A 22,019-nucleotide genomic window follows, 5' to 3' on the forward strand; every position below is an offset into this window, starting at 1 on the left:
TTTTTTATGTTTTTCTTCGTAAATGAATGCCCTACTTTAGTCATTTTTCAGTGTCACACCAAAGTAGCGAAAATAGGTGATCTACAGGGTCAAAACTTGTAGATCTGCTATTTTTGCTCATTTTGAATTCGAATTTTGAAAAGTAACAATTTTGGACATAATGGGGTTTCCACCCGACAGCGACAATATGATATCATCGCTGTCGGGTAGAAACCTTGTATCATCCTATTCATCTTTCCATAAATTATAATGCTCTATTTTTATACTTTGTTGTATGAAAGTGTTGTGTGAAAGAAGCAAAATTAGTAGATCTACAGTACAGGCTCACAAGGCGTCACATCACGGTGACTTGTGAACTTGCAGATCTGCTATTTTCGCTATTCTTGGAAGAAACAAACATTAGAACATTTGGTGCCTATAATGACATGCCCAAGCTATAGGGACGTCAGGTTCAAAGCTAATATAAGACTGTCTGGTTGGTTTCATCAATATTTATCCAATGATTAACCCATTAAGGCCTGAGGTTCCGCTTCTACAAATGTCTTGTTTCTATGTCAATGGTTCTCAAACGTTCTCATGTGAAGGACCCCTAAAATGATAATGTATTTGGCAGCGGACCCCCATCTCAAAATATTTTGTTCCAGGGACCCCCCCAGAAGCAAAGATTTGAGTTAAAAATGTTTGCTTTAAAAATATATTATATTGAAAGATTTGCACACATTTTCACGATTTTTCAAAAATAGCAGATCTACAAGCTCATAGCGCGGCACTCGGTGCCGCGCTATGAGCTTGTAGATCTGCTATTTTAGAATAGCCAAAGTATAAAATAATGGTTAAATTGGTTACACAGATGCGTTCCTGGTTTTAATGGGTTATCCAATGATTAAATAATCTACATTGAATCCATTTGAACACATAGTTCTGTATTTCCTCTCTAAAGTAACGGTTTTGGACGTATACTGTACAAGGTTTCCGCCCGACGACAGTGACGATATGATATGCACATGTGTTTTACATTATGTATAAGTGTGAAAGCACATAGTTGTCTTTACATACAATATGCAAAGCCCCCTTGATCTCTGAACCTCTGATGTGGAAACAAAGCATCTGTGAGACACGACACAGGAGAGTTTTTCGTCTCTTCACTATTATACGTCAAGTCATTGGCATGCAAAGTGTTGTCTTCTTGTACTCGGATATTTTACATAGGTAAAAGTAGCAATACCGCAAATATAATAATACTCTGTTACAAGTACAAAGCCTGTGTTCAAAATGTTACTTGAGTAAAAGTACAAAAGTTTTGGCATCAAAATATACTAGTAGCAAAAGTAAAGGTACTAATGTTTGAAAATAGCAGATCTACAAGCTTACAACGCGTCGCGATGCGACGCGTTGTGAGCTTGTAGATCTGCTATTTTCAAATATCCTAGGTATGAAATAAGGGTAATGTTTTATAATGTAATAATAATTTATACCTGCAAAGTAACTAGTAACTAAAGTTTTCAAATAATTGTAGTGGAGTAAAAGTACAATATTTGCCTCTGCGATATAGAAGAAATAAAAGTTCTGTATAGACAATTGGAAATACTCCAGTAAAATAAAAGTACCTCAATATCGTACTTAAGTACAGTACTTGAGTAAATGTACTTAGTTACTTTACACCACTGTCTGTGAGACACGTGGCTCCATCCAGGGTAATCCTTCCCCATTATAATGTGTGTTTTCCCATGCAGGTGAACGCCTCTCGCCAGGAGGGTAATGTGTAGGGTTATGTGTGTGTTTTCCCATGCAGGTGAACGCCTCTCGCCAGGAGGGTAATGTGTAGGGTTATGTGTGTGTTTTCCCATGCAGGTGAACGCCTCTCGCCAGGAGGGTAAGCTGCTGGAGGAGTGCGATGTCCTCATCGACATCATTCAGCAGAGGAGGCAGATCATTGGCACCAAGATCAAGGAGGGAAAGGTATGTTATGTAGAAGAACTACACACGGCCATTTTCCCCATACATCTAGAGTCTAGATCAGGGGTCTTCAATATTTTTTCACTGGTGACAGCTGAGAGAGAGATGAAGCAGGGACCCCCACTAGTAGGCCTATACTGTATGAAACTGTGTTGCAGATTAAACCTTTTCATAGGTTTCATAGACAGACAGACAGACAGACAGACCACACAGTAATTGACGCTCGTATGTTGATTCAAGTACGATCCCAAATCTCTGCTGAGGCCCCCCAGGGACCTCAGCAGAGAACCAATTGCTCGGCGCAATTGGTTCTTTATTGAACATATTGTGAACAGACGGAGGACTCTAACGGCACAGAACCACGACTCCTAAACAGACGGGGGAGCGGTGCGACGGGCCCAAACCTAGATCCCTGAGCATAAGGGATGGGCTATTCACTTATGGAATCGAGAAACTGCCGGTTATTTTTCTTGGTTAATCTCTGGTTAATTTTCTCTATTGAGAGCTGGAAGGCACTTGGGTATTTTCTTCTTTTTTTTTCTCCTCCAGAAGGAGAGCTTTTCCTGTCTATCTGTGTTTGATTTGCTTGCCTCATACCATTACGCCTGCAACAGAACAGTGCAGACTGCAGAGAGACTGTACTTCTTTTTTTTGTGGTAAAAAAGTACTCTGGTATTCAAAATGTACTTAAGTAAAAGTACTAAAGTATTGGCATCAAAATATACTTAAAGTACCAAAACTTAAAGTACTCATTATAAAGAATGTCCTGTTTCACAAGTTATCATAATGTCTAAAATATATACAAATCTTTAAAGAAAATAGCAGAGCTACAAGTTCACAACGCGTCGCCATGTGTTGTGAGCTTGCAGATCGGCTATTTTCTAATAACCAACGTTTAGTGAAGGGGTTAATGTATGTTTTGTAATAATAATCAAAATCTACAAAGTAACTAGTAACTAAAGTTTTCGAATCATTGTAGTGTAAAATACCAAAATCTCTGAGGTGTAGTAAGTATAAGTACAGAAAATTGAAAATACCTCAAAATTGTACTTAAGTACAGTACTTGAGTACATACTGAAATGTACTGACTTACTTACTTTCCACCACTGCTTTTCAGGCAAATGTAGTTTAAAAAGTCTGGCTTGTCTTTAGACCTGGTTAACATTATCTCTGAACAGGAATAATGATCTTGGAGTTACTGTGGGCGTGGTCAGTACCCATGTTTCCTCTTGCCCCAGGCTTCTAAAGGGTGCAACCACTTCCTTTCTTCCCTCCTTGCTTCCTTGCTTCCTTGCTTCCTTGCTTCCTTGCTTCCTTGCTTCCTTGCTTCCTTCCTGGCAACAAACCTTTGAAGTTTACTGATCAGAGCCTCTGGTGACGAATATCAGCATCTCTCTCTCTCTCTCTCTCTCTCTCTCTCTCTCTCTCTCTCTCTCTCTCTCTCTCTCTCTCTCTCCTCTCTCTCTCTCTCTCTCTCTCTCTCTCTCTCTCTTATTTACAGTGGTGTAAAGTAACTAAGTACATTTACTCAAGTACTGTACTTAAGTACACTTTTGAGGATTTTTTACTTTACCGAGTATTCACCATTTTCAATACTTTTACTTCTACTCCATTACATCTCAGAGGCAAATATTGTACTTTTACTCCTCACAACACTGACTGGGCAGATTTCATAGGATAATTGAGATTAGAGTTTCATTTTTCTGTGGGCAAAACTGCTGATGAAGGGGTCTGTTTGACCTCAATCCTGCTGCCGACCTCAATCCGTCTGCTCAAATCTCTGTAGATAAGATAGAGAGAGAGAGAGAGAGAGAGAGAGAGAGAGAAGAGAGAGAGAGAGAGAGAGAGAGAGAGAGAGGAGACGAGAGAGAGAGAGAGAGAGAGAGAGAGAGAGAGAGAGAGAGAGAGAGAGAGAGAGAGAGAGAGAGAGAGAGAGAGAGAGAGAAATGAGTGAAAAATACAGGATTCTTCTACCATGGAGTCATACTTGACTCCCCAGACTTAATCATTAATATTAATGACGTAGATTTCATTTTAAGCTGGTTGTTTCAATCCATCAGTTGATAGATCTATTTTCATGTTCTGTCTATCTGTCTGATTCTAACTCATTCTTACTCTCCCCCATTTGTTTGGGAAAGACTGATGGGATTTGTATAGTATTACCATCAAAAGTTAAACCCTCTGGTCTTATTGAAGTCAGACTTGAGTTAACAAGCGTACTCACTCTAAATCCAGTGTATTATTCATTTGATATACACAAGGAGATATAATCTGGACTAGAGGGATATAAACCCAATATATGATTCCCCCGAATTACCTTACTTATGAAAACACAAGGAGGTATAAACTGGACAGGAGAGATATCTGGTCTCACCAGGAATATATAAATTATGATATGGGGAGGGGGTCTCTTCTGGGGGTCCCTGGCACAAAATCTTTTCAGATGGGGGTCAGCGGCCAAGTACATATCAACTTGGGGGTCCTTGACTTGAAAAAGAACCACTGCCCTGGGGAGAACCACTGCCCTGGGGTATAAAACAGGCTAGCCCACTTTAACCTGGGTATAGTTTGGCCGGGGGGTATAATTTGGGCTGTACACCGGCAAGCAATTTGTAATGCTGCCTGCTTTACTCTCTACAGTGGTGGAAAAAGTACTGTTTTACTTAAGTAAAAGTATCAATACTGCAATGTAGAAGTACTCTGTTACAAGTAAAAGTCCGGAATTCAAGATTTACTTGAGTAGTACAAAGAATATTGGTAAAAGTACAAAAATGTTTGAAAATAGCAGATCTACAAGCTCACAACGTGTCGCGATGCGACGCGTTGTGAGCTGCTATTGTTGTAGATCTGCTATTTTCAAATAGCCTAGGTATAAAATACGTGGTTAAAAGTGGTTAATGTATGTTTTATGACTTAATAATGTATATCTGCAAAGTAACTAGTAACTAAAGTTTTCAAATAATTGGAGTGGAGTAAAAGTACAATATTTGCCTCTGAGATGTAGTGGAGTAGAAGTAAAAAATATAGATAATTGGAAATACTCCAGTAAAGTAAAATTGTACTTAAGTACAGTACTTGAGTACATGTACCTAGTTACTGTACACCACTGGTCTCTACTCTCTCTCTCTCTCTCTCTCTCTCTGTCTGTCTGTCTGTCTGTCTGTCTGTCTGTCTGTCTGTCTGTCTGTCTGTCTGTCTGTCTGTCTGTCTGTCTGTCTGTCTGTCTGTCTCAGGCAAAATAATCACACTCTCTCTCTCCTGGTCTCTCGCCCTCCAGGCACACAGGCTGAGGAAGCTGACCCAGCAGATCTCCAACTGTAAGCAGTGCATCGAGAGGTCCTCTGCCCTCATCACACAGGCAGACCACACACTGAAGGAGACGGACCATGCACGCTTCCTACAGACAGCCAAGAGCATCACAGAGAGGTCAGAGAGTGCACACACACACACGCGCGCACACACACACACACACACACACACACACACACACACACACACACACACACACACACACTCACACTCACACTCACGTTTGTATTACTATACTTGTGAGGACATCAACATTTTAGGAAGCCGATTTTATGATTGATTTATGATTTTTTGGGGGTATTTTTAACCGCAAGTCTAAAGCCGAAAAATAGCAGATCTACAAGCTGCGACACGTTGTGAGCTTGTAGATCGGCTATTTTCAAGTGTTTGGCATTGCCGCACAACTAAGTATAAAATAGGGGAAAATCAGACCCCAACCCCCTAAACCTAACCTCTAAAGGTCTAATCCTAAACCTAACCCCAACCTGAATCTTTTTCTAATTGTAAACATATTTTTTCAACCATACAATAATGATTTATCTTGTGAGGACCAAGAAAATGGTCCTCACAACATCTATTTCTCATATCCTACTATTCTTGTGGGGATGTTTGGTCCTCATAAGTACAGTACTACAAACACACACACACTCACACTCACACTCACAGGCACGAGTTGGCTGGACTGTTTGGCAGCCGAGGACATTAAACTAGACTTTATACCCCACAGCGAATATAGTCTAATAGAGCAGTGATTCTCAACCTGTCGGCCGGGGCGGGGCGGCGCTGGTGTGCCGCGAGCCGGCGCGAGGGTATTATTACAAGTTGGCCCCTGAGTAATTGGCAAAACACAAAGATTTTTATGATAATAGAACATTCATTAATTTAAAAAAAATGTCATGGTATTTCTTTCTTTAACCCTGAGGCTGATTCTACAAATTTCTTCTAAATCTAAACTGTTTTTTTTTCTTTTTTTTTTCTATTTCTCACTTGCACGCACACGCACACACACACACACACACACACACACACGTACACGCACACGCACACACACACACACACACACACACACACACACACACACACACACACACACACACACACACACACACACACACACAAGCACACACAGAAATAGTCAAACTTTCCTTCACTCGCAGCAAAATTGGAGAGCTACTGTAGCAAATGGGGGGAGGGGGGGGTTCAATTTGATCTGGTCTAAACGTGCTCCTGATAACGTTTTAAGCTTTCGTCACACCACGGGATGGGGGGAAAAAAGGATTTAAATTCAAATAAATGGTTGTGGAGAGTGGCCAGTCGGTGGACACAGACACAGACAGACGGAGCTGAACGACATTAAGCCTGTGATCCTTCGATTCAGACATAATGGAGGGCACCGACCCCTGCCAGAATAATCACATTCTGATTGGAAAGCTGTTTGGGCTGGAGCTGCAAAACTCGGGGGCCTGCTGTACCTACCGTTGATTTTGTTCCGATTTTTAGCTCGATCTCCTCTGGGTGAATCCAGCACTCACCGGGCAGCAAGTCAATATTGTCGCTTTGGGCTCTGGGGGGAGGCGGGGAGGGAGGCGGGGAGGGAGGGTAGCCAGATTGGAGCAAATCCCAGCTTTCTAGCCCTCATAGTGAGCAGTAATGTTAATATCCAAATTTTTGAAAAGAGGGCTTTTTTCTGCCTTTATTTGATGGTTTATTGTGGTGGTGGAAAACACAAAGAGCTATAGCCTTAAATTACCTTTACGGGTCTGTAACTCTGAGAGTGCACAAATGGAACCAAATGGACCCGTAGGTCCATCTGCTTCCATATACACTCTAGGGGGGTCCTTGAAAAAAAAAAAGCTAGAGAACCACTGTCCTAGTGGACTCCTATGTAGTTTCATAGTAAATCAGTGACATGTAAAAATTGACCCGTAAAGAAGTTTAAATTAATCGCTGCTCATCTTGGCTCTACACAGGGTCTCCATGGCAACGGCGTCGACCCAGGTGTTGATCCCGGAGATCAACCTGAACGACACCTTCGACACCTTCGCCCTGGACTTCACCAGAGAGAAGAAGTTGCTGGAGAGCCTGGACTACCTCACAGGTATGGCTTCCTATTGGTCTTTTCCAGCGTCTTTTCAAATCGTGGAGGTGAAAAAACATCGTTTTGAGCCTGATTTTAGAGCATGTGTCACAGACAGTGATTGTCAAAAACTATGGCGTACAAGTACATCGTCCTTGGCTCTTAAACGCCACCCCACCCCCCCGCGTGGAATCCAGTGGTGTAAAGTAACTACTGTAAAGTACATTTACTCAAGTACTGTACTTAAGTACGGTTGTGAGGGATTTTTTTTTTTACTTTACTGAAGTATTTCCAATGTTTAATACTACTACTCCACTACATCTTGAGGCAAATATTTTCAAAAGCTCTTTATACATTTTGAAAACTTGAAATTCTGCAAAATGAGCACTTTTACTTTTGGTAAGTACATTTTGATGCCAATACTTTTGTGCTTTTACTCAAGTATTTTTTTTTTTTAATATCGAACTTGTACTTGTAGTGGTATTAACACTTTAACTTAAATAAAAAATGTGAGTACTTCTTCCATCACTGCTGGAATCTTCCAAAGTGTGTTCCAGCCTCACTCGGTGCCTCTTTGCTGAAGGCTCCCCTCAAGACTACTAGTTAGTATGCCTATCAGTACAGCTGGGCCCTGGGGCTAGATTACATTTGCTTCATTTAGGGACTGGGCTGCTGTGTGGAATTTCACTATACAAGTCATGACAGCACCCTAGTTTCAAATGCATTTCAATGTGTGTATGCCAACTGAGGACATTTCAGTGTGTATGCCAACTGAGGACATTTCAGTGTGCATGCCAACTGAGGGCTGCAGGGTTGGGGGATGCTGTAGGATTTGAGCGATTCCCTCTTCACGGTCCGATTCCTTAACGGTTCCCTTTGACGTTTCCTGTATATACAAAAACAAAATCTATATCATTTTATACATCAGTGGTTTTCAACCCTTTTCATATCAGGGTCCATTATTTTTTCGGCTTTTGCGCCACGGACCACCGTTTGATGACATTTAGCCTATCAGACACAAAACTTTGAATATTTTGCTATCGTTGGATAAGATTTTGTCCACAATTCCATGCTGTATTGATGCTGGTACCATAGGAGCGATAACAGGTAAACGTAACAATTATTTAATTAAAGGAGAAATCCGGACATTTTAAGTGTTATCTTTGATGTGTCGTTACTCACCTACCGACGTAGAAAGTGGCGTTGATTTTTTCCAGCGATTCCCCTGTCGTCATTTTTTCGACCCCCTCCGTTGGCATAATGGGAGCGCGTGGCTAAGGGAAATTCGTCTATTATAACCGATGCAAAGTTATTTTTTTCTCTACTACTCATTGTAGAGTCTCATGATACTCAAACATGCACTGAAAGTCCCTGAGAAGCTATCGCTAATGCCGAACGAGCTAACGTTGTTTGCTTATTTCTCTCCCTGGCAACACCGAGTTGCCAGGTTCTGGGAGAGAAACAAGCAACCAGCGTTAGCTCGTTCGGCATTAGCGATAGCTTCTCAGGGACTTTCAGTGCATGTTTGAGTATCATGAGACTCTACAATGAGTAGTAGTAGAGAAAAAAATAACTTTGCATCGGTTATAATAGACGAATTTCCCTTAGCCACGCGCTCCCATTATGCCAACGGAGGGGGTCGAAAAAATGACGACAGGGGAATCGCTGGAAAAAATCAACGCTACTTTCTACGTCGGTAGGTGAGTAACGACACATCAAAGATAACACTTAAAATGTCCGGATTTCTCCTTTAAGTAATGCAGATGTTTCACACTAATCCGGATCCCAACAGTTCATGCCATCTGAGGGCATTTTAACTGGAAAACAAAATCTCAATCCCGGATTTACACTTCGTTTCACGTCGGTGTTTTGCGCCGATCCATGAGCTCACAATGTGTTGCAGACTTGACGCATTGTGAGCTTATAGATCGGCGGAGCACAATTGAGCAAAAATAGTCATTTATAATGCGCCACATGCCTAGATATATTGACTGTAAACATCCATAAATGCTGCTATGTAAATGTGAGTGTACTGGAGACAAGAACAAGGCTTCACAGGGAGTGGATAGGAAGGAGAGCTTGTGAAAATGTCTGGCTCTTGTTTATTTATCCCATTAAAACCGGGAACACATATCTGTGTAACCACTTTAACCATTATCTTATACTTTGGCTATTCAGAAATAGCAGATATACAAGCTCATAGCGCGGCACCGAGTGCCGCGCTATGAGCTTGTAGATCTGCTATTTTTCAAAAAATCTGAACTTTGATGCAAATCTTTGAATATATATAGTTTGAAAAGCAAACATTTTTAACTAAAATCTTTGCTTCTGGGGGGGTCCCTGGAACAACATATTTTGAGATGGGGGTCCGCGGCCAAATGCATATGATTTTGGGTGGTCCTTGACATGAAAAAGTTTGAGAACCACTGATTATAGCAACATAAGTTTTTTCAAAAAAACTGTTAGGATTTAGAAGACATTTGTAGAATCTCCCAGAAGCAAATATTTGATTTACAAATGTTCGCTTTAAAAAAATATATATTCAAAGATTTGACTTTTCATGAAAATAGCAGATCTACAAGCTCTTGTGAGCTTGCAGATCTGCTATTTTTGAATAGCCCAAAGCATAAAACAACGGTTATAGCACAAATGTCTAAAATGCACACATGCAGATGCGTCTCCCGGACTGAACGGGTTATTCTCTCTGTGATGCGTGAGTACTCCCGCCGAAGGCCCTGTGTTCCCTATAACTGAATCACTGTGAGTCATGCCACATTGTGCAGCCACTCATGAGAACAGGGACTGAGAAGAAACATGGAGAGGGGGGGGGGAGAGTGTGTACGGCGAGAGGGGGGCAGGGGGGAGATGGAAAGTGCCTTTGCGATCAATTTAGACAGTGGCTTTACATCTTATTCCCATTTATTCGCTTTCTATGAGCTATTGAGCGATTACTTGAGGAGGTTGCGCGGCGTGAATACATAAAAAGGGGCATTTTGGCTTTTTCTGACAGCATAAGATACTGCCTAGTAATGCAGTTAAATGCCAAGGACTGTACGCCCCCGAAACTTTCAAGTGTAAAAGACAGCATGGAGCAGAACTTTGGGTCAGGTCACATTACCATAGCAACACAGCACAACAAGCCCATGTAGGATTTTTATACAAGGACGTGTTCCCATGAGTCTCTCTTTATATATACATATTTCATTATTTCCCCGTCCCTGCCGCTTCCGATGCTTAAAGCCTCACTATGTAACTTTTTTTTATATGGATAAAATGTAAATTTGTCCAATCTGTATGGTAGAGTATGTTAAGCAAGGGATAATTGACGGCGCGGCGGTCATTGTTGAGAAATACAGCCCAACAGAATGATTAAACCCTGAGGCGAAGCCGAGGGGGTTTATCCCACTTATTACACGGCTACTTAATAAATAAACGAATAAATTGACCCAAAAGTAACAAAAAAACGTATATGCCGTGCTTACGGTAATGAAAGTATTCCATACATTTATGCCAGGTGCGGCGGTCCATCCAGCGCAACACGGTCGCCTCGGAAACTAACAAGGAAGTGTTGATAAATGTTTCGGTCCCTGCATAGTCTATTTCTCGCTTCAAATATTTTCAAAAACATTCTTGAGAGCGATGTTTAGCTGTAAATGACATTGTGCGTTTGTTAACATGGCTGCCGTGTTGGATACGGCATAAAATCAAGCAGCGCAGCTGGTGCTCTGAGTCTTTGATTAGACAGCGGTCTGTTATTGAGCTCATCGGTCATTATCCAGAAATAACACACCGCTGAATTCTGTGATTGACCAATCAGAATCAAGCATTCGACCAAGCGGTGTAATCATACAATATAACTTCTACAATTGGGGTGGTTGTATTTTGTCTCCCTGCTCTTCTATTGAGACATTTAGATTGCGTCAAAGGTCACAAATTTTGTCAAGATTCAATTTATCCCCCGAACAAGCAGGAAGGCTCTATTAGCTCAATGGTAAAAATGTCAGCACTTTCAGGTTCAAATCCGGCGGTAGAAGAGGAAAGTTACATAGTGCAGCTTTAACTCTGAGAATGTACAATGTGTTTTTTTTTAACTTACCGCCCTAGTGGAAGGCAGTGTGTTGATTCATGGTGTCATCAAGCTGTGATGTTTCCAAATCGTGTCAAGAATAAGAACGTAGCAGATCATTCGGTTTAGACTGTATTGGGACAGCTGCCTTTTTGTTGTTGTTGCTCGAATCGTATGAGTTCATACGCTATACTTGATTCACATACTGAACCATGAACCATTATGCTGAAGTAAAAAACATGTACTTAACCAAAGCAGCTGGCATTTCTTTGTGGTAGTTTCCATCATATTCCGCCTAAATCCGTAGAGCTTGCGACTTTGTGGTGACTCGCAATTTCCCCCCCCATTGGGGGCGAAGCATAGGCAGCAAAGACGGTGACAGGTTCAAAACATCAAATTCAAACACGGTCCTGTGATGACAGCCAGGATGAAAAGCTCAAGATTTGAATAAAGTGGTTTGGACTTTTGAAAACTGAAGCCAATCAAAAATGCGGGACATGTGGTCAATATGTGGGACGTGGGACAAGGGATACAAACTCAGTCCCCTCATAAAGCGGGACACCTGTTCACCCTACGGCTGTTAGAGTCGCGGGGGTCGGTTCAAAGCGTTTGGTCGAAATATGGTCAGCGACACAGAAGCCTGCAGACCATTTTCCACTCAGCTGGTCACAGTGTTGTCAAACTTTGTCCCTCAGGTGTATTAAAACATCTTCATACAAATCTCCTTTATACTCGGATCAGAACAGCATCACAAATGACAGACCAGCTTAGTATGCTAACACAGAGGTTCTCAGACCCCCAGGCGTCCTTCCGGGGTCCGCAGCTAAAGATTGATATTTAGGAACCAAATTGGACCCTTACAGATCCATTTGGTTGCATCATATCAAATTGGGGTCCATGTCCTACACTAGGGGGCCTTGAAATCAGAGACTCACTGTTATAATTATCACCGGATTTTATGTTTATATTAATATACTGTATATATTAGGTTAATAGTTTATATTACCTTGGTTGTGTTACATTGTGTGTGTGCGGCAACAAACCAAATCAAATGACTTTGCAACGTGTACGTGAAATTGATTCAGACTTTCACTTTTTCTTAAAACACTGATTCGTCTGTTTGACCCATAAGCGATAATAAGGCAAACATTTGGTTCATTGTACTCCATTGTTCAGCTGATCACCTCCTTCCTGTGTTTGCTGCGTTCCTCCTCAGCTCCCAGCGCTCCGGCCATAAGGGAGGAGCTGTGCACGGCCTCCTACGACACCATCACCGTGCACTGGACGTCTGACGACGAGTTCTCCGTGGTCTCCTACGAGCTCCAGTACGCCATCTTTACTGGACAGGCTAACGTTATCAGTAAGTACCTACTGTGTGTACAATAATCATATTTGAACTGGGGACCCCCCCAAACACCCTGACAAGCACTTGGAATTGTAGGCTTTACGTTTAGTTTGACTCGGTTCCACAGATAAATATTGTGAAAATATCCGAAGTACAAGCTCACAACGTTCTTAAATCGTCACTTTAGAAATGTGCAGATACCCTGTATACTCTTATACTGTAATATTGGTTTGTCTGCTGTTGAGTGAGAAATCAATGGTGCGTCATTAACCCATTTAGACCTGAGGCCGATTCTAAAAACGCCTTCTAAATCCTTTTCTGAAAAACTTCAAATATTTATTAAAACATTACAACAAATGTATGTTGCTACAGTATATACTTTACATAGCAACAAGAACCCTAAAAGGGGTTCCCGTCCTGAAAGGTATAGTTACAAATAGGGGTTCCCGCCCAAAATGGGTTAAGCTTATCATCTCGGGACCCCCCAAAATTATTTGGGGACCCAACCCGAACCCCAGTTTGGGAACCACTGCAGTATATACCTGCCTGCACCCTGAGAGGTGTGACACTGACTTTTTAACGCCGTGAGCCTCCTAGAAGAGGGTGTGTGTGCGTGTGTGTGTGTGTGTGTGTGTGTGTGTGTTTGTCTGCTAATCTTGGAAGTCTAAACTGAACCGATCAGCGCCAAATTTCTCTTGTCCGACAATTTAAACTTACATCTTATAATGGAAATCAATGGAGGGTAGTAAGTGCCAAGCGGGGGAGGTATTGGGGTACCGTTTTTATAGACTTTGGCGTGTCTCGGCTGGGGGATTGATTCCCCCAGCCGAGTGTGTGTGTTTGTGTGTGTGTGTGTGTGTGTGTGTGTGTGTGTGTGTGTGTGTGTGTGTGTGTGTGTGTGTGTGTGTGTGTGTGTGTGTGTGTGTGTGTGTGTGTGTGTGTGTGTGTGTGTGTGTGTGTGTGTGTGTGTGTGTGTGTGGCACGCACGCACGCACACACGCATACATCACGCGTGTGCCACTGAGTGGTAGATAAAATGGCCGATCTACAAGTTCATAACGGGACGCATTGTGAGTTTGCAGATCGGCAAATTTTCAGTGCACGCCTTGATGCACAGCCAAGTACAAAGCAGGCTTTAGTGCACACTTCAGTGAGCGACAACTACCAGACAGGAAATGAAATGGGGTCAATACTTCTGAAGACTAGCTATCAATCAAGCTGCCATTTCCCCTTTCTCTCATCTTTCCTGTTTTTGAAGTCCTTTTCTTATTATTTCTCTCTCTAAGCAGATAGAGGCCATCACACTGCAAAGAATTACTAACTTCCGCCCTCGCTTTTCTCCTGTCCTCGTCTCACCCAAAATGGCTTCCTTGCACTCTTTGTCGCACCCTTATTTCCCTCCTTCCTCAGTGTCATTATTCCCTAATACCCCTCTTCAGGTTGGATTCTGTTTGTGTTCAGTTGCAGCAGCTTTGTTAGCGTTGTTTCGATTTATCTCAGGGGTCTTCAAAGTTGTTCAGGCCAAGGACCCCTTAGCTAGGCCTGTCGCGATTATAACATAATCGTCTAATCGCAATTATTTGAGGTATTCGCAATTATTTTGTCAAAATCTTCATAATTGTTTCCATGTTAAAACATTTTCATACATAAAAAAATTGCAGAAATAGCAGATCTACAAGCTTACAACAACGCATCACTTCGCGTCCCAGAATAGGGATGCGAGCAGCGAGAGTTCAAGTGTTTAATGTAAAGAAATTTAAAATAATAAAGTCCCTATCACACAAAGATTTGGCGGCCCCCCCCTGCAGTATCTCTGAGGACCTCCTAGGTGTCCCGGACCCCCTGTTGAAGACCCCTGATTTAGCCTGTTGTTCAGTCAGATGCCATTTATTGGCACTCCATTTACTAGTCCATTTACCGTGTTGTTTGTTGACTACAGGGGGTTCATCATGCCACTTATCCTCACCTCACGCTTTGTCGCTGTGGCTGTAAGGGTGTCTGCTAAATGCCTAAATTGGTTTACCTAAGTGAAACGTTTAGCTTTTTTCCCCCTTTTCCATTCTGTCTCTCTGTGTTGTCACCTCCAGTGCCACGTGTCAGATACAGTGTATTGCCGTTGGCACCTCTGTCACATCCCCTGAAATAATGTCCCATCTTTTAAAACACGACGCCAGGAGTCAAACGTCTTCCATAGACGGCACCTTCCTTGGTGGAAAAAGTACTAATTTGTTTTTACTTAAGTAAAAGTATCGATACTGCAATGTAGAAATACTCTGTTACAAGTCCAGAATTCAAAATATACTTGAGTAAAAGTACAAAAGTATTGGTATCAAAATGTACTTAAAGTACCCAAAGTAACTAGTATTGATGTATTGATTACAGAATTGATGCGACGCATTGTGAGCTTGTACATCTGCTATTTTCAAATGGCCGAAAAATATATATCAAAATCTACAAAGTAACTAGTAACTAAAGTTTTCAAATAAGTAAAAGTACAATATTTGCCTCTGAGATGTACCGGAGTAGAAGTAAAAGTATAGAAAATTGGAAATACTCCAGTAAAGTAAAAGTATACCTCAAAATTCTACTGAAGTACGACACTTGAGTAAATGTACTTAGTTACTTTACACCACTGCCTTCCTTCCCATCAGCGGCCCCCGGGGGATTTCAAATGACAAAAAAAAATACATCAAATATTTACACACTTCACATACATACGGTACCCCACCACTGAATAAAGTAAATAATTAACCACTTAAACTCGATACTTTGTTGACTGGGGTCCCCCGTGGCTCCGCTCGTTTTTTTTCCACTCTAAACCAACTCTTCACCCAAAATAGCAGATCTACTTGTAGAACTGCTATTTTCGACGTCCGTTCGCCTCCATATTAGGGTCACTAGGGTTAATGTAGTTAAATTGCTAATCCTGAAGGGCTTCTTTCTCCCAAAACGAGTTAGGTAATTACAAGATAATAACTTATAATGCATTTCTTTGGTTCCCCCCAGACTAGAGATGCTGGGGTCCAAGTGGTTAATTGCGTTCAGTAGAAATGGGCTGTGTGTGCCCATGACTTGTGGTCCTTATGGGCCAGCTTGACACTTTAAGCGAGAGCCCAGCGTGCTGGTTCTGTGTATACGCTCCCCACTTTGGCTCTGCCATGGTTTCTCGGGTTGAGGTATGTGTGTACTTTCACCATCGTGGGAGGCTAGTTGTAAACCCCTTGACTTCCAAGCGCTGGAAATGATGATGGGGGCTGAGTGCAGTGAACACAGGCACACACACACACACACACACACACACACACACACACACACACACACACACACACACACACACACACACACACACACACACACACACACACACACACACACACACACACACACACACACACACAATGCATTTTGCATAATGGCCTCTATAGCTCAATGGGAAACAGTGGAGTGCTAAGGATGCCATGTGGCACAGCAGTTATTTAGTGCCACACAACAGGACACACACACACACACACGCACGCACCTAACACGCACACACACGCGCACACACACACTCTTGGCAGTGAGAGAGCCCAACGAAGCTATGCAGCCAACGAGGTGTGAATGACTTCCTCTAGTGCTTTTCTGTGGCCACTCACCGCATCGGTGAAGCCCCCCCCCCCCCTCCCTCCCCCCCGTTATACTGTTGCCACAGGCTCAGTCACCCCTCGGTTCATATGCTGTCCTGCACTAACGACGCCAACCCTTCTGCCCCTCTTTGACCAAAATGGCGTGAAAGAAAAAGCCCAGTTCGTTGCCAGTTTCATTTTTTCCCCCCTCACGCCAGGGAAAATAGCCTGCGGATTGAAAAACGTCAACTGGGAAGAAAAAGACATTTTCAGCATTTTTCTTTCTCTCAGTGCCAAGCGACCCAACTCTGCCCCGCCCCCCCCAAGCCCCCTTTAGACTTTCATTTTGAAATGCTTAATCATCTTTTTTTGGGAACAGTGGGGTCGAAGCATATTTTTTAGGTGACGTGACACATGTGGGACAGCTTGAGCTGCTTTTTGCACATGCATTGGTCTCTGTTCTGGATGAAAACTTTTTAGGATTCAAATTCAAAAGTAGCAGATCGGCAAGCTCGAAACGCGCCGCAAAGCGCCGCATTTCGAGCTTGCGGATCTGCGACTTTCGATGATTTTGTGTGACGCTGTAGTATGATCAAGTATAGGGCTTTAACCCATTAAAACCGGGAACGCATCTGTGTAACCATTTTAACCATTATTTTATACTTTGGCTATTCAAAAATAGTAGAGCTGCTATTTTTGATAAATCGTGAAAATGTGTGCAAATCTTTGAATATATATATATATATTTTAAAGCAAAAAAAAATCGCTCAAATATTTGCTTCTTGGGGGTCTTTGGAACAACATATTTTGAGATAGGGGTCCACGGCCAAATACATACATTTTGGGGGTCCTTGACAAGAAAATATTTTTTTCAAAAAACTATTAGGATTTAGACGACATTTTGTAGAATCGGAACTTCAGGCCTTAATGGGTTAATTTTCGGGGGGAAAAAAGAGATATTGCCCGACAGCAACAACATGGAACTTTGAGTGTCTGTGCGGTCGGATTCTAACTAACTCTCTCTCTCTCTCTCTCTCTCTCTCTCTCTCTCTCTCTCTCTCTCTCTCTCTCTCTCTCTCTCTCTCTCTCTCTCTCTCTCTCTCTCTCTCTCTCACACTCCTTATCTGTCACGCCCCTCGCTCGCTCCGTCTCTCCTCTTCCTCCCAGGTCTGTGTAACTCGTTGGACAGTTGGATGATCGTGCCCAACATCAAGCAGAACCACTACACGGTGCACGGCCTGCAGAGCGGCACCAAGTACATCTTCGTGGTGAAGGCCATCAACCAGGCGGGGAGCAGGAGCAGCGAACCGGGAACTCTGAAAACCAACAGTAAGCAATCTGTCTGCGCCCAGTGGTGGAAGAAGTACTCACATGTTTTACTTAAGTAAAAGTAGCAATACCACAATGTAGAAATACTATTAAGTAAAAGTCTGGTATTCCAAATGTACTTGAGTAGAAGTACAAAAAGTATTGGCATCAAAATATACTTAAAGTACCAAAATTAAAAGTACCCGTTATGCATGAAATGTCCCATATCACAAGTTTTGAAAAACAAGCTCACCGTACTTGAATACATGTACTTAGTTACTTTACACCACTGCTGCTCTGCACACTGCACAGAAATCAAGTCCAGTCAAGTCAGCAGCACATTTCACATACAGGAAAACTGTAATAGAACATTTACTATAACTGTGCCAATTTCCTTGCAATGAAAAATGAAAGTGCCAATTACTAGGTGCCAAAATATTTTGAAATGTAGTGGGTCCCAATTCTGTGTCAAAATAATCCTCCTAGATATTGTTTTGAAATGTAAAAACAATATAAAGAAGTTTGCTATGTGTTTTAAGCTCTTTTATTTTATTTTCAAAAGAGGCCAGTTTGCATCCTTCTAAATCATCTATAATGTGTGACTACCGAGCCCCGGAGTGGCCATTGACAGAAAAAAATAATTTCTCGTGGCCTCGAAATACTATTGTGTGGCCTCGAGATACTATCTCGAGGCCACAAAATAGTGTATTAATAGTATATAAAAATAGGATATTAAAGTAACTCGAGGGAACGAGATAGTATTTTGTCAATGGCCACTCCGGGGCTCCGTATGTGACTGATTAAATTACTACATGCTCCATCAACAAGTCTCCAACAACAACTGTCTGGGCCAGCTCCAAATCAAACATCGCCTTCCTTCCTCGCTTCCTTCCTTCCTTCCTTCTCCTCCCACCAGGCCAGCCGTTCAAGCTGGACCCCAAGTCGGCCCACCGGAAGCTGAAGATCTCCCACGACAACCTGACGGTGGAGCGGGACGAGACCACGTCCAAGAAGGGCCACAGCCAGGACCGCTTCACCAGCCAGAGCAGCTACGGCGTGGTGGGCAACGTTTACATAGACAGCGGGCGCCACTACTGGGAGGCTCTGATCGGCGGGAGCACATGGTGAGTGTTTGTTTGTTTCGCCAACCGGTTTAATCCGGTGGTTCTCAACCAGTGGTCCTTGAGGGGGTTCCAGGGGGTCCCCAGCCAAATTAATAGTGAGGAACCAAATTGACCCTTATGTGTCTGTAACTCTGAGAGTGTACAAATGGAACCAAATGGACTAACGGGTCCATTTGGTTCCATTTGTACACTCTCAGAGTTACATGAACACTAATGATGATGATACAGTGTAGATTGGGACCCCCGAGAAATCAAAATGGTTGAGTCCCTGGTTTTCAAAGGGTGGTCCGTGGGCTAATAAGTGCCAATTTGGTATATCATTTGGATATTTTTTCAAATATTTTCTAAAATAGCAGATGTTCAAGGTCACAGCGCGGCACGAAGTGCTGTGAGCTTGTAGATCTGGTATTTTTTGAATAGCCAACGTATAGATGGATAAAGTGGTTAAGATGATTGCGATACTACGTTAAGTACTTTTGCTGGGGACCCCCTCAAGGACCACTGTGGATAAAACGGACCTGAGTTACAACTGTACTTGGACTGTTTTTGTTATGTCCACACCGGATCTCTGCCATGCTATGAGCTTGTAGATCTGCTATTTTTTTTTAATCTTGAAAATGTCTGCAAATCTTCGAATATCATTTATTTTTCATTTTATTTTTAACTCAAATCTTTGCTTCTGGGGGGTCCCTGGAACAATATTTTTGAGATGGAGGGGTCCGCGGCCAAATACATGTAACTTGGGGTGGTCCTTGACATGAAAAGGTTCGAGAACCACTCTTTTATTCAACGTGTTTTAAAAAAAAAAACTCTCTTATCCAGGTACGCCGTGGGCATCGCCTACAAGTCGGCGCCCAAGCACGAGTGGATCGGCAAGAACTCGGCCTCCTGGGTGCTCTGCCGCTGCAACAACTCCTGGGTGGTCCGCCACAACAGCAAGGAGCTGGCCATCGAGCCGTCGCCGCACCTGCGGCGCGTCGGCGTCCTGCTGGACTACGACGCCGGATGCCTGACCTTCTACGACGCCGTGGGCTCGCAGCACCTGCACACGTTCAGCGTGGCCTTCGTGCAGCCCGTGTGTCCCGTGTTCAACGTGTGGAACAAGTGTCTGACCGTGCTCACCGGCCTGCCCATCCCCGACCACCTGGAAGGCCTGGAACCACAAAACTAAAAACGGGAACGGTGATAGCCGGGAATATAGGGCGTTATGTCGTGCCACAGATAGAAACCCCATTCAGTTTTTTTCCCATAGAGATTTCCCGAAAGTATTTATATACATTATTTTAAGCCTGGAACCGAGCCATCCAGGCTCGTGGTGAATCATGATCCATAAAACATTTGATTCTGTGTCAAAAAATATTTTAAAGCTGCAAAAAAAGAGGGTATTTAATTATTAACTCTTTAACTGCCAGAGTAATAGTGTAATAGTGTGACGCTACTGCCAGCGAAAACGAGCGATTTTACTGTACCTTTGAAAAATCATGGAATATTCTCCGTGTTCTCCGTCCTCACGGGGATCGCCTGATTACACGCACAGGGGTCTCGTGGTATAGGGGGGGGAAATGAGTCCGCTCGCAGTAATCCGTTGCACAGCTGTGGCCATTTGAATGTTCCTTGTTTTTGCCGTAAAGCAAAAGGAACAGAGATATGGCTTGGAGCAGGCTTAAAATAATTGATATAAATATTTTCGGAAAATGAATGGGGTTTCTATCTGTGGTACCACAAAACGGTTCCCTATATAAACCGGTGCCAAAAAAGACTGAGAAGAGATGTCTGGAGCGTTGACTCTGATACCATGTAGATTCTATATCGTTTTATTGCGCTTACGGGAAAAGGAAAATAAGACACCACAGTCTGTGTCTATATGCTCGAGACACCAGGTGAAATAATACCTGTTCAGGTGGACAAAGTGGCCAAGAGTTGGAAGATGTGCCTCCAGGAAGAAAGAAAAAGCCACCAAGTCCACGATGTACTGTTTAAAACCACTTTGTCAGATTTAGCACTTTGGACACTCCTAGGCTAATGGACACACAGGTTGACAGACACGCATGCCTGCAGACATACACATGCATGCATGCATTGCACACACACACACACACACACACACACACACACACACACACACACACACACACACAGCACACGCAGACACACACACACACACACACACACACACACACACACACACACACACACACACACACACACACACACACACACACACACACACACACACACACACACACACACACCGTCCTTACTCCCAACGCAATCCCGGTTGTAAAAGTCCGAAAAAATAGATAGACGTATATTTTATAAATTCCTAGCATTTAACCTCAACCCCACCCACCCCCTCCAATGGAACCAAAGTAGCCATTACCTTACGTTGAAATCCTTATGTTGTTCAGATCAGGTCTTTGCATACTGCTTAAAAAAGTTAAGATAAACAAATTAAACATTAATGTTAGTTCTCCCCCCCCCCCCCATGAACATTTAAGTGTTTCCTTGTGTTTGGAAATTATGTTCCTGCATTATTTATGATATTGTTGGAAGCTCTGGGGTGACCTCTTCAGCTTTTAGTGCAATTAACATGAACTAATATAACGTATTGTGTTTTTTTTGTCGGAATTATTGTGTTCCTCATATTTTGACAGTCACCCATGTCCTCTGTGTTTTATGCCACACAGTGTGAGTGTGTTACAGTTATTGGTTCTCAAACGTTTTCATGTCGAAGACCCCCAAAATTCATATGTATTTGGCTGCGGACCCCCCATTCTGAGAAGAAGAAAAAAAAATCACATTTGTTCAAGATTTTCTGAAAATAGCAGATCTACAAGCTCTGCTATTTTCAAAGATCCGATGTACAAAGTTAGTTAATAATAACTAACTTTGCTCGGGACCCCCTAGAACCTCCTCAAGGACCCCAGGGGGTCCCAGGACCCCACTTTGAGAACCACTGTGTTACATTTGTATGGTACCATATGAAGCACACACACACAACCTATTTATTTCTTACCATTAGTTTTCTTTTTCATAGATTTTTTTTGTTTGACTTTTAGTTGTTTTAGTCAGGCATGTTTGTGTGCTAATGTCCTTAACTCCTGAACCCCATGTGTTCGTTCACAAGGAGTGTCTGTTAATATTGTTTTTGAAAGTGGCCTATCTTACGCTTCATTTTCAGAAAAATGCAATCAGTCTTTTGAAGCATCTCACTGTTTTTACTCGGTAC

The 22,019-nt window shown here is 42.6% G+C and overlaps 1 protein-coding gene across 1 annotated transcript in view; it reads left to right on the forward strand.

The window, feature by feature from the left end:
- The window catches only part of LOC308080493 (E3 ubiquitin-protein ligase Midline-1-like), a gene marked incomplete at its 5' end in the record, with an annotated part of 43,622 nt that extends 22,095 nt beyond the window's left edge, over positions 1–21,527 (forward strand). The window contains 7 exons of the mRNA XM_080422390.1: positions 1,852–1,959; positions 5,234–5,382; positions 7,236–7,363; positions 12,625–12,768; positions 17,526–17,687; positions 18,583–18,790; positions 19,613–21,527. Of these exons, the coding sequence (XP_080278516.1) occupies positions 1,852–1,959; positions 5,234–5,382; positions 7,236–7,363; positions 12,625–12,768; positions 17,526–17,687; positions 18,583–18,790; positions 19,613–19,961 (1,248 nt within the window). The remainder of the gene's footprint in view (positions 1–1,851; positions 1,960–5,233; positions 5,383–7,235; positions 7,364–12,624; positions 12,769–17,525; positions 17,688–18,582; positions 18,791–19,612) is intronic.
- Between the last annotated feature and the right edge of the window lie 492 nt (positions 21,528–22,019).

Source organism: Gymnoscopelus braueri (genome assembly GCF_963280865.1).
Source record: "Gymnoscopelus braueri genome assembly, chromosome: 24".
NCBI lineage: Eukaryota > Metazoa > Chordata > Actinopteri > Myctophiformes > Myctophidae > Gymnoscopelus > Gymnoscopelus braueri.